Source organism: Corvus hawaiiensis, chromosome 5 (genome assembly GCF_020740725.1).
Source record: "Corvus hawaiiensis isolate bCorHaw1 chromosome 5, bCorHaw1.pri.cur, whole genome shotgun sequence".
Taxonomy (NCBI): Eukaryota; Metazoa; Chordata; class Aves; order Passeriformes; family Corvidae; genus Corvus; species Corvus hawaiiensis.
The window spans coordinates 49,924,484-49,938,329 of NC_063217.1; the positions used below are offsets into that span (position 1 = coordinate 49,924,484).

A 13,846-nucleotide genomic window follows, 5' to 3' on the forward strand; every position below is an offset into this window, starting at 1 on the left:
TGAGTTTTGCTGAGCCAAAATATATTCTAGGTACATCAATTAGAGCATGAGTACTTACAAATGTCTCCTCTTCTGTCACTATTTCTGTGAAGTATGCTGTGTCTATAGAGAGTCATTGTAGGTGGCACCACAGGAGGTGACCACCTATTTTAAAAAACATACTGAGAAAGGAGGCTGTGCTCATTTTCACATGAGGACTTCAACAAACAGGGCACGACTTCATCAGAGAACACATCAGGCCCCTCTGCACATCTCCTCTTCTGTTGAAGGAAAATTTGCAAGGGAAATAAGAACAAATACAGAATATTACTTTACTTGAAGCTGGGCAGAGACAGGGCCATGGCCATTGGCATGCTCTGTGCACAGCAGGACCAACCACATGGGCAGCTGGCTCTTCAGTGTCCTGGGGTCTGCCTGCCCATGAGGGTGCTCCCTGTCCTTTTCCCTAGAGCTGGGACTTGGCCACTCCTGCAGCACGAGTGGCCTGGCTCCTGTGCCATGCAGATGGGGTGAAATAGGGAGGAAGGCACTTGTGGGCCCTCCCTAGTAACTCACTTGTGCCAAATGCAAAGTTTGGAAGGCACAACAGTTCATTCATTGTCTGGGGGATCATCTTCTTTTCCTCAGAAAAAAATACAGCCTACAGAGTTGTGCTGCCTTTTGGACAAGCTGCTGACCTGATGTTCATGATCTAGAGAATACTAGGTGACGCTGAAAAACAAAGTAGTTATTTTGTTTTGGTTTTTTACTTAGTAGCAGTAGTAAATGTGGACAGGACTTATGTATGAGTCTTGTCTTAAACCCGGGGCTGAGCGTTGTTTTCTTTAGTGAAGAAATGTGTATTTTTATTGTGCTTTAGCTAAGTAGTGACACTTTACACATGAGGATTGATGTGCAATGTGAGAACAAGGCCTTGCAATATCCCAGCATCCTTTTTCTTCCTATCTGCTGGGCATGTGCAGAATTCTGAAAAAAGATACTTGATTTGGTACCTGCATCTGTATTTTAAATTCCGCTTCGGACATATGTGCAAATGGTTGTTAGAAACATCCCACGCCTTTTGTAAATAAAGTGTAATTGAAATGTGATGGAATGAAAAAGCTTAAAAAGTGTTTAAAGAGCCCATCATGGGCTGTAGTATTGGATATTCTGTTATTTTAAAATGCAGATTGTGTCTTTATTAGTACAGCAACTTCTTTTTGAGGCTCTATACTGAAAAATCATGTTTATTTTCTTATATCTAATTATTATTTATAGAACACTCATGGTCTGAAATATTTGCATTGTACACTAATGACTGAGGTATGGAACAAATTTATTTCTAATTTTTTGTCTTAAATAACTCTACAAACTTATTTTATTTAAAAGACTTTTATCCATATGGTGCTTTTCCCTCAAGCAAAAAGATTTTATTCTGTTTTCTTTTTAGGAAGGAGGCACAGCTGGATGAAGAGGGACAGTTTCTGGTCAGAATAATCTACGATGATTCCAAAACCTATGACCTTGTTGCAGCTGCAAGCAAGGTCCTTAGTAAGTAGTACAGATATCTTCTTTGCCTATTCATCACAAAAAAGGTAATACCCCTCCTGCCCCCCAAATCTGTGTAGCAGAGAAGAACAGGATTTAGCACAGAGGAAGTGAAAATGGAGTATTGGTCAAAGAGAGGATTTTTTTTTTTTAAATCTTAGAATAAAGAATTGTATTTCTTTTATTTCTCTTAAGAAAATTTTATTCCTTTTATTCCTTGAAATTATTTCTATTACTTCTAAAGTATTCCATCTTAAACTGGAGAAATATTCCTCATCCACAGAGCATGGGCAGTGTTACAAAGCAGTCCTGAAGTAAAATCCTACTGCAGCTGCCTTCCAATACACCCAAGTTTCAACCACTGCTGCAAGAGCAGTGAATGAATTAATGAATGAATGAATCCTTGATCTCTAAAGAACAATGCTGAGTTACAGAAATGTATGTGGCATGGACACATTTCATTTAATTGCATATCAGCCATTGATTTGGGTTGCATTCATTTTCAATCATTGAAGCTCTGGTCTGGAATTTAAAAGGTAGAAATATGCCCATCAGCATTATTTTATCTGCAGACCCAAGTGCGGTATGAAATTGTTCTGCATCAGTAATTAGCCAAGAATCTATAAGACTGATGACTGTAGTAATGTTGAATTGGAGCAGCTGATGTGGTTTCATGCTATTGTAAATTAGAATTAACTCTGCTGAGGCAAGCACTACTAACAACCAAGTTTCTTTATTTTCAAGAAGTGATTCATTTTTCTGTATCAGAATCTAAATGCTATATGTGTGTGAAATGTACAATGTGGTGAAGTAATAATGGTAATTGGTAAATCCTAGTGAAATTCCTGTATTGGATAACTCAGTATTTGCCATATGAATCCTGAATCTTACTTTGTTCTTGACCTACTGGATCTGGGTAGTGTTTAGATACTGTCTTGTTTGTGAATATAAGAGTAATGAAATAAGCAAGTGCATGAAATACAGTGTTGGGACTGACTCATATTTTCCTGTTTTAACTAGATCTAAATGCTGGGGAAATTCTTCAAATGTTTGGGAAGATGTTTTTTGTGTTTTGTCAAGAATCTGGTTATGATACAATTCTACGTGTCTTGGGCTCAAATGTCAGAGAGTTTTTGCAGGTAAGAATTTTGTGCCCAATTGTTTCAGATACCAGACAGAATCATGGCCCAGTCAACAGAAATGTAATTTGAAGTTCCAAAGAGAAATTTTGAGCAAGAGTATTCATATGCAACAAATTGGGGGGATGGTGTGTGTTAAGTGAAAAGACTTACCTTGTTTATAGTAACAGAAAATGTGATCTTCAGATTTTTAGGGTATTTATTCTGTTATTTCTGACAATTATAGACACTGGATATTTCTAATAGTATGTTACATACAGAGCTAGGGCTCATAACAGCTTATCTCTTAAGATGTTATCCTTCATCCATGTACTGAGGGTGGGATAAAGAAGCAGTTTTTAAGTCAATTCATGTGCTTTCCTAACTGCAGAACATCATGAAAACAAAATGAAGATTATTTTATAATAGCATGGAAGAAATGTAGGGTCTTTGCTAAAGTGTTATTTCTAAGTGTAGAAAAATGGCCTTCCCTTTTTTGTCACCTGAAGATTGTTTGCTGCAGTAAGCACTTTGTATTTAAGGTTTGTGATCTATATCACTCTTGGAGAGACTCTGTACTGTAATGAGGTTAAAAGTGTTGAACTGGAGATTGCCCAAAAGCTGACTGTCAAAACTATTGATTTTCTCTGAAAATATAGCAGCCTCTTGTCATCTGTGCCCTTATAATCTCTCCAGCATTAAGGGAAAAAGAATCATAGTTTGCTGGATTACTTGAATATTTGCTTGTGTGTCTCACTGCCCCAAAACCTGCATCATTCCTGAGCATCCTAGATGCAGTCAACCCAGACTTCTTGTACAAATCCCGTGGACTGTAGTTGCTGGGCAGACAGGGTATGTGGATGTTCCAACATGTGCATATCTGAGTGATCAGCAAACCACAGTCTGTCTATGGGATGTGACATCCTTTGTATTTTATAGCTTCATTCACAGGCTGCTCTCAAAGCAAGCCTTCAGATAAAAGTAATTTCTGAAGATAACTCATGTACTGAAGTTGTGGTTAATGTTGAGCAAGGACAGGAGAGGAGGAAAAAAAAAGATGTAGCTGGCCCATTGTGTCATCACTTTGGTTACTCATATATGGGCCAGAAATACAGATACTATTTCCTTTCCCTCCTGCCCTTTTCCATATAATACACTTCTCTTGTCATTTCTTACCACATGTGCTGGTGAAAGGACTGGACACGTTTGTTATGCACACCAAACATCTATAAAAGTGGAAACAGCTTACATTTATATTCTTCTAATGACAGCATTTTAAGCTTTGTTTGAATTTCAGTGTTAACAGATTACATTGGATATTATATGCTTCTCTAAATATTAACAGGGCTAATGTATTAGTAGCTGTGCCAGAAGTGTACTTTTTAGCTTTTATTACAATGGAAAATTAACATTAGCTGTGATTTATTACTTTTGCATCTTCCAACAAATGTTAGGTCAGGAAACTACTTTATATACCATTTAAAAAATAGGTGCAGATTGCATTTAATGTCCCAAACTTTTCTCAGATTCTTAAAATACATAATAGAGTTCCAAAAGGTGCTTCTTGAAATGTATACTGAGTCCAGGATCTATACAAAATAATTGAGAACTGCAACTTTTTAAAATATGTGAAAATAAATCTCATTTATGTTCTGTTCCCTTTGACATCTCAAGAAAATTTAGTTTATTCATAGTTGAAACACAGGTACTTCAAGCTTCATGACAGTGGAAAATAAAAAGGGCAACAAAATCAAATATTTATACTTTCTGTGAAAAACACAAGCATGGAAGATTTGCAAGTCATGTTGAAAGACACTGTGCCAAAGAGAAGCAGTGTGAAAAGAGGACTTCCTAGGAAACCCAAAGCATGCTTTTAGGTTCAGTTCAGTAGCTTTTTACTGAATGAAAATCAAAGACTGGAGTAGTGGTTAGTTCTCTCATTTGAGGAATTATTTACATGACTGTTCAGGTTTTCATGATTACAGTGTAATAAAATTCAGGGGATGAACTCCTCTTTTAGATAAGTTTCCAGGTGCTGTGTACCACACAGCACTGAACAGCGTGTCTTTGTATTTCAGGTGCCAGCCACAACTGTCACTTTTAGACAGACCAGGTCAGCCTCATTTAGTATGACTGCTTGTTCTTGCCTGGAGATTCCCTTGTGTTTCACCATGGAGCTGATCCCTGTTCCTCAAAGCTCTAGAATTTGTTCTTTGTTTCCAGCACAAGCTCTGGCATACATCTGAGCAGTCTAGGAGCCAAGAATTCATGGCTTATTATTAAGGCAACCTTAGCCTATTATAATCTGCACCTGAGTGCACCTCTGCCTCACAGCAGGTGAACATACTATAAAAAAGAAATTTGTTCTTTCAGAAGCTGCAATATCAATTTAGAATGGATCAAAACCAGCAAAAAATTAGGAGTAGGAGTAACAATGACAGTGTCTAGATCTGGGAGTGATTTCAGCTCCTTGATCTGGAAAAACATGTCTACTCCTTGACTATGTGTTGGAGTGAGGTTTTGAACACAGTGAGCTGTAAGTCACCCACTCTGGAAGATTAGAGAGTAAAAACTGAAGGACATATCCCATGGACTTCACCTGTGACATTGCTCTGGCAAAGTCAGCAGTAGAGAAGGGTGGCAAAGTGGTTTTGCAGAATGGGGCTACTGCCAGTTGTTAGTCACACTTGTGCCAGACTTAAATGTTAATACTTAGACAACCATCTTACAAAAATTCTGTCCTTGACATTGGCCATTCCCCATTCGAAATTCTTCAGCTGGTGACTGTGTAACTGGAAGATTATCATCTGTTCCCATGTATCTCCCTAAGAGTTTTTTTCTAAAAGGTCAATGTATCCCGGCTGTTTCTGAGGCATATGTACTGAAACTGCAGTCCTGCATCCAGTTAAGGAGATGGCAGCTCAGTCTTTCAGAGCCAGTCATCTCTCTTGCTCTGTTCTCATCCACACTCTTTTTCAAAGCAGTCTCTTCCAATTTCACTGGGTTGAACCCTGCAAGGTTCTTACAGAATTTGTCTTCAAACATTTTGTTTTCTTGTCAATGCCCACTAGCAGCTGGAATGAATTGACTCCCAGATTGTTGCCTCTTCAAGTTCTAATTTGGAGATGTTGATATAGCAACAAAAACATGAATTTGAAACAAGCTAAAAAACTGAAGGAGGAAATTCCAGGCTAAGTACATCCCACGGAATTCATTGCTAAGAGTGTCATTTTCTCTGGAGGTCTCCAGGAGAAGAGGCAGCTGTTCAAGCACTTCGCAGCTCACATGAAATCAAGTTCAGTATGCTTCCACAAATTTGGTGATCGACAGATGCTCATGAAAGGTGGAGAATTTCCCAGACAGCGCACTGAAAATATTTTCACCTCACTTCCGATGTTGGCAGAAAACAAACAATATGCAAAGCCTTGTGGTAGCAGTTATTTGCAGGGCAGTGAGAGAACAGCATTTTAAATATGCAGTAATGTTCTGGAGTTAAGATGTGAAGGAGTTGTATGAATTTTACAACATAAATAAAAAATTGTGGGTTGCAACACTATCCTGCAAACTAGGTTGCTCTATGTTAAATGTACAGTAAATAGCAACTTGGAGCCTTGATGATTGCTTCGTGATCAAAGTTGAATCTAGTGTTGTGTTTTAAGTGTGATTTTGATCTCACTCTTCTCTTTAATGTCCTTATTAGGTATGCCTATTAGTCTATAATTCAGCTTTCCAGATCACAGTTTGTCTGGTTAAGATTTAAAGTTAAATACCTGAGATGTCCAGGACAGTGGCAGGGGAAAAAAAAAATCTCTTCCCTTTCCTGAACAACTTTTTCTGATACATTATTACAGCAGCTGTAATATTTCTGTTTATTCTGTGGAGTTTTTCAATTATTGTCAAAGAAAATATGTATTTGAGGTTGGTCTTTCAAGCATTTAAAACTTAACTTTAGAATTTGAAACTTTGTCAGGCCCTGTAAACTTCGTTATTATGGTGTCAGAACTAGGCTTTTTCACTGATAATAAGGAGAAAGATTTATGTTTATTCAGACATGCTTATTTGTATTTGACTCCTGAATTAATATTTGAAGAGGAGATACAGAGACTAGAATTGGAAGGAATGAAACTGGATGAGGTAGCAGACTGAGAAACACACAGAAGGTCTTTAATCATCTGAATGTTTCAAAATATAGCATAAACAAGCATGACTTCTTACTATCTGGAGTAATTTATAATGGTCCTAATTTTTATGCCATTCATTGTTCAGAAATTACCATGGTAGATAGAAAGAACATTTCAGGCTACCTGAAAAGCCTGCTGTGATGACAGTTCTACAGAGGAAAAGGCAAAAGCGTGGAAGTATGAGCAGTAGGAGAAAGGGACTGTTCAGATTAGACAAAATATGTACTTACTTTCTTCAGAAATAATAAGTGAATGCCTTATAATCATGTTTTTAAAATCTTCTTCCAGAACCTGGATGCTTTGCATGACCACCTCGCTACTATTTACCCGGGTATGCGAGCACCTTCCTTCAGATGCACCGACGCGGAGAAGGGAAAGGGACTCATTCTGCATTACTACTCAGAAAGAGAAGGTCTTCAGGATATTGTCATTGGAATCATCAAAACAGTAGCTCAACAGATCCACGGTACAGAAATAGATATGAAGGTAATGTCTGAAGTGATACACACATTGAAAAATTATGTCAGTAGGAAAAAATCAAGAAAATCAAAAGTGAAGTGATGGCAAACAGTAATTTTCACTGTTGCTGTCTTCTGTGAAAAAGTGGCATCAGTACTGACTCTTAGGAACAGCCATCATCATTTGTGTTGCTTGAAGGACACATTAGCCATGTACTGAGAAGGCCAGCACTAATTTGCAGGCAGACCCAACTGGGAACAGTGCAGAACAATATCCCCTTATTCAGAGAAAGTTTGTAAAGAGGACATGTAAAGAAATTAGATGCTGGCTTGTTTGGGGTGCTTTTTCCCCCCTTTATTTTATATTTGGCATATTTTATATATGCGTTATTTTATATTTGGCATATATTTCTTACCGTCAGCTGCATTCTGTGAGAATATGGACATTTCATCTTTGTGTCCTAGATTCTTCATCAGTGTGCAGACTGTGAGGCTGATGTGCATTGATGAGACCTGCCTGGCAAGCAGTGTTTTCCTCCCAGCCAGTATGCCAGGTCCTTCCCAGAAACAAGACATGTTTGTGGGCTTCATGCTATCATTGCATGGAATTGTGACTGGATATGCACCTACAGCCCCAGAAGTGAGAAAATGTTCCTCAGTCACAGAGTTTATGTAATGTCATTTCTGCTAAGTCACTTGTGAAATGGGAAAGAGGCTTCTGCTTTGCCCATACAGAGCAACAGAAAGATTTAATTGATCAGGCCTTGCATATGTAGTAGTATAAAATCAGAGTTTGGTCAAAGGTGTAGATACATATGGAGGGGGAAACAAAAAATGAAGGTGTTTTTATCTTAGAAATACTGCAGTGACATAAAATTCTTTCCATCAAGTAGAAAAGAATCTAAGCAGGTACAGCAAACATTCCTTGGGGTTTTTAAAATATTTCCTAGTCATACTACATTTTTAGCCCAGTTTCTTTGTATTCTTGCTCAGGAAATCCTTTCACAATTTTATCACAAAAACATGACTTTGCTTGGATAAGAGATCTGCAAGAAATCCAGTGACAAAGATATTTGTACTGCTATATTGGAGTGTTTACCTTTTAGGTTTCCTATTAAGCTAGCTCAGGTTTATAGTAGATGTCTAGTTGTGTATAGTGCGGTGATATACTTGTGTCCTTGTTTACATTCTGTTTTATAGGAAACCACAGTTCAAACTTTTGCAGCAGGTGTTAGTAATCAGATACAGAAGGATACAACAGAATCAAAACAATGCTCTTTTTAGATCCCTGTTTATTTGAAGTGTTGAGACAGACAAGAAGGACCATGTTGGAAAGTTGGCTGCGAAAGGGCTGAAGCTGTTGCTTGACAAGCAAGCATTTCTTTTGGTAGCACAGGCAGCTTAAGCAGTCCCTGTTCTCTCAGTGCTCAAGCTTGTCCTACAGCAGCTTCTTCGGCTGTGTCTCTCCAGCTGGTGTCAAGTTATAAAATAAACTGTACTGAGGAAATGAACTGGGTGCAAAACAACGGGGGTTTTTTATGGATTTTTTTTTCACCTTCATGTGTTCCTTTCCATGGTTCAGTGTTCTGTCTCTCAGAGGGCCGCACAGAGGCAAAAGTGATCCATGGGGCAGAGGAGAAATTTGGGTTGTCCAAACCAGCTGGCAGCACAAACTTTTGATAAACTGTGCTCTCAATCTGAAGGTTACTTTGCTGAGAAAATTGTATTAATATCCATCTAGAACTTCTCACAAATAATAAATGTTCCAAAGAGATTTAGGTATTTATTATGTATTTACTTCTTATTTTAATTTGACTTTTTTAGGATTTTCTGGAAATTTTACTGTTGTATTGTAAGTAAATAGATATTTAATAGTATTAGTCAAACCGACTGTAAATGGACGCAAAGTCTAATTTAAATCTACACTGTTCTTCCAGACTGTCTGAGGTAAAAAAGTACATAGGTGCCTAAAAAATAGTATTACCTCTGAACTGAAGAAAGCATATATTGTCTTACTTTGTCTGTTACCCCAATTTTAACCTTTTCCCTGTTAGAAAGTCAGGTTCCCTTAACCCTGAACTTTTTTGTGTCTCTCCTGGTTAATAAAGCCTATGTCTTGACATCTCTAAGACATTACATACTGCTGTACTCCACAGGTACTCAGAAACTTCAGTGGTAGATAAGCAGAGAATTGATTCTCTAAGGTGAGAGTGCTGAAACTTGCAGCTTATCCACACAGACAATGAAAGTATTCCTCCATTACTCCACAGGTCAGCTATGAATCATGAATGATACGGAGTGAAGGTTTTAAAGTCAAGTCTGCTGTTGTAATAACTAGATAGTTTTACTGTTCAAAGTATTGAGAATAGGAGAAAAAATAGACCAACTTCTTTCATCTCCATTCCTTGCCTCATAATTTAGTAAATTAATGCTTTTTTGTCTTAGTATGTTTGCAGTGTATTGTTTGAAATAGCACAGCACAGAAAAATGATGGAATTGCTTTTAATTCCTTCAGTTTAAGTGGACCAATCAGTGCCTCTACTGTAAAAATTTTGGTTTGGACTTCAGTTAGCATTTTCTTAAGGAAGAATGGGGTTTTTTTGGATCCAGTAAAAACCTCAGTGCCTAGCCCAAAGTTTCCAGTGTTATTACAGGAGTCATCTTCTGACTTGCAAAAAGAGATTCTTGAGTTGTCCTTTCAAATTTCTTTATCCAAAGCATTTACATAACAATCCAACAGAGGACTGACTCAGTAGGTTCTGCAGTTCTCTTTATATTAGTATGAAGTTGATATCTGCAATTTGATGTTTAGTACTTCATTATCCAACTTTTCTTCTCCATCTATTTTGAGCAAAGGCTTACATAAATCTGCTTCAGAGAATACATGCTTCTAAGTCTGTATTTTCATGAAACTTCATTTGAATTTGTCTAATATATTACAAGTCTCTGTAAAGGTGGTAGCAGATCTTAATTGTTTTTGATAATACTGGTTTTGTTCCATTAAGTGGTTAGATTTTGTTTCATGGGTTTCAGAATGGCTGAGATTGGAAGGGACCACTGGAGGTAATTTTGTTCAACCTCACCTGCTCATGCCTGGCCACCTAGAGCCAGTTGTTCCATGCCATGTTCAGACATCTTTCAGCTATCTGTAGGGACGGAGACTCTGCAAATTCTTTGGACAACAGGTGCCAGTGCTCCATCTCATGGTAGAAAACTGTTTCCTTATGTTGAGGCAACACTGCCTTTCAGTTTGTGCCCATTGCATCTTGTCCTGGCACTGGACACCACTGAAGAGAGCCTGGCTTCATCCTCTCTGCATCTTCCCTTCAGATATTTGTGTGCATGGATGAGATCCTCCTGAGCCATATCTTCTCCAGGCTGAACAGGGTCGACTCTCTCAGCCTTTTCCTCTTCTAGGAGATGCTCCAGTGCCTTGATCATCTTAGCAGACCTCCCTAGAGGGAGTGGACTCTGTCTCGTAGCTCTGTATCTCTCTTGTACTGAGGAGCCCACAACTGGACACTGCACTCCAGGTGTGGCCTTTCCAGTGCTGAGGAGAGGGGAAGGATCGCCTTCCTCAACCTGCAGAGAAAACCAACTAATGATCACAAGAGGAAACTAAATATTAGGAAAAATACTGTTCTTTTTTTGTCCCAAATTGTCTCTTTGGGTGGAGAAATAGCTAAATAGAAGAAAAAGTTTTCATTTTATTCCCTTTCTTTAGTTTCACACAGAGCAATTTTATATATATGCATGCATATATATATTGCATATATATATAGATATCTATATATATATATATATCTTCTGAAATACAGAAGGGCTTCCTTTTTGTAGAAGGGTGTCTGTCAGGAAATGTGCATTCTCTTTTAACAGCTAGAGTGTGTGTGGAAGGCAAGGGAGGGAAAAAACCTGGCAGTTTGTTTCTGTTGGACGTTGTTAGCACTGAAAGGAAAGCAATTTGTTTTGAAATTGGATTCAAAATTCCAGTTGAATAGTTCAGGAAAGCCCAAGTTGACATTAATTGATTAATTAGGTCAAATCCAATTTGCCCTATCTTCTCTGATATGGTAATCCAAACAGAGCCAAATAGAACTAAGACTATAATTTTTGCAGCAGGTATTGTCTCAAAAATTGTTGCTTTGTGGACACACTAAGAATATTCATGTTCTGCCAGTCTCATTATGAGAACTAAAACATCATCACAATGTTGGTGACAAACTTAGTCATGAGATCTGTTAGCAGCCTACTGGCTATGCCTTTTCTTGCTTCACTTGTCAGAGGTTGTTTGTATATTATAAATGAGGGTGACCTGTGAAGGTGAAGTCAGAACAGGGATTCCCTCAAGGCTACTAATGATAGGGGTCAACAAAGAATGTTGTACATAATCCAACAAAGCCCAAGAATCTGTTGGGAGAGCAGACTTTTGCAGTTCTGTTATTATCTGAGAGCAGGCTGTCAAAATCTTTTACATAGAGAAGATGGTGTACAGTGTAAAATGAGAAAAGACCAGGGGAAGTCCTTGACAAGATGGTAATTTCAGACTTACTAATGGGAATGTAAAAGACAAAGTGAAGACGTGACCCACAGGAGAGCTGATCTAAAAATTACTTGGGTACTTGTCATGGAGGACAAGCAGTACTGGTCCACACATTAAAATGCTAGCTGTGCGTGAAGATAAGTCAATCATGGAGCATGATCAGCCTCTAATTTTGGCACAAGGGTAGCTGGAAACTTCACTATCTCCAGGCACAGTGGTTTGGTGAAGTGAGACAGTCAGCACTGAAACCAGCTGCCAAGTGAAGATATCCCCACAGTTCTAACTTTGGTTATGCAAAACTAAAAATGGTGCCATTTCTAGTGAACTCCTTTGTCTTGGGATCATTCTGAAACAGCTGCAGTGAACTTTGTTAAGCAGCATTGCATAGTCAGTTTTGATCAGAAGAGATCAAGAATTTCATTCTGTATTGACCTTTAAAGGCAAAACCCCCCCTGTTTTTGTATTAATCTTCACAATCTCATCAAAAAAGATCCCTGTCCAAGGACATTCTGTCCTGCCATGCTGAGATATGAGCGTGTCCTGGGGATATGCTCAGATCTACAGAATTGAGTCTTGTCTTGTAGACACATCAGTGACAGCTTAACAGATAGCATGTGCTCATTATGTGTTCTGTATCACAGCGATACTGCTTGATTTAATATCTTGTGTGAAACTCACCAAATACATTAAACAACACTCATTTAAAAATAACTTACCTCTGAATTGTCATTCTGTGAAATACTGGTGTGAGTTTTCACGTGATTAGCAAGGACAAACTCTAAAGGTAGATCTTCTGGAAAGCACAGGCAGGTTAGCAGTTAGATGTTACATATTCTCTTTGAAACCAGGAGAGTGATTTCTCTCTTCAGTTTTAACTGCGGTTACTATGGTGATTGAGCTCTTAGATGTTGTGAACTGATGTCACTTCACCAGCTAAGACTGCAGCAGGAGGAAGAATTAGACTTGATTGCTGGCTTTGTTGCTTTGTCACTGAACTTTCATTTGTCAAGCATTTATCAGATGCTTCTTCAACAATATTTAAATGATACTGAAATTGTGTGGCTTGCAAACTTTGCTTGCAGACTCAAACAGTAGATAAGTTCTATTCTAGTTAAGCTGAGCAGAGTATCTAGGGCAGGTCCTTATTCCAGACAAATATCTGGCCAATTAGGTTGGATCTATAGGTACAGGTGTGAAGGAACAGAATTTAACATTTTATGTTAATGGTCAAAAGGGCTTATTTTAAATTTGCTGACAAGGTGGATGAAGTAATGAGATAGGAAGATTAGATGGTTCATAAGTTGTGTGAGCAGAAAAGACATCATGAAATTGCATATCCATTGGGAAGTTAATTAGGGATGCATCATTAGATTTCTTAGCCTGGAGAGGAGTATGCTTAAAGTCTCTGTTAATAAGTGTCTGTGCATGAATGATGAGAATAAAATTCCATAAACCAGCCATGTCCACAGCATATCATGTTTATCCGGAGTGTGCAGCTGACGCTGTGTCTGTCTTGTAGATCTGGCACGTGTCCATGTGTTTGGCCAGGTGTTCATTTGCTGCACTAACATGTTGCACTAATACAGCAAGCATTTCTAGATGTCAAAAATAGTATTTCAAATGAACTTGAAGATGCTTGGGAAGTTTGTAGCTTTGCACTGTTACTGGCACGTTACTTTATAGTTCTAATCTATAAAGGTTAGGAAAACAGCACAGCCTGTGTGAAGGCTGACTTTGTAACTGTGTGAGCTTGTAGGATCTGCAGAGGGTCACGGCTCAAACTAGTGAGACATCTTGAAGGATGTAGCAGTTCTATTTTTATAGGTGATTTCTTTAATCTAAACCCGAGTTTTGTTTACTGATGCATCATTCATTTCTAGTAAATGAAATAAAATGGGAGGTTATTAGAAACAACCTGTTAGGTGCTGCACGATTGCAGAAAAAATCTGTAAGTACAGGTTGGTAACAGAATACTAGTGTGCAGTGAGTGAGATGGCTATAAGGAGATAATATCTCTGGAAG

General features: G+C 38.2%; 1 protein-coding gene across 2 annotated transcripts in view; it reads left to right on the forward strand.

The window, feature by feature from the left end:
* The window catches only part of GUCY1B1 (guanylate cyclase 1 soluble subunit beta 1), a 42,532-nt gene that overhangs the window by 14,547 nt on the left and 14,139 nt on the right, over nucleotides 1–13,846 (forward strand). For both annotated transcript variants that reach the window (XM_048303685.1, XM_048303686.1), the window contains exons 3-5: nucleotides 1,430–1,530; nucleotides 2,548–2,666; nucleotides 7,115–7,312. In XM_048303685.1, the coding sequence (XP_048159642.1) occupies nucleotides 1,430–1,530; nucleotides 2,548–2,666; nucleotides 7,115–7,312 (418 nt within the window). The remainder of the gene's footprint in view (nucleotides 1–1,429; nucleotides 1,531–2,547; nucleotides 2,667–7,114; nucleotides 7,313–13,846) is intronic.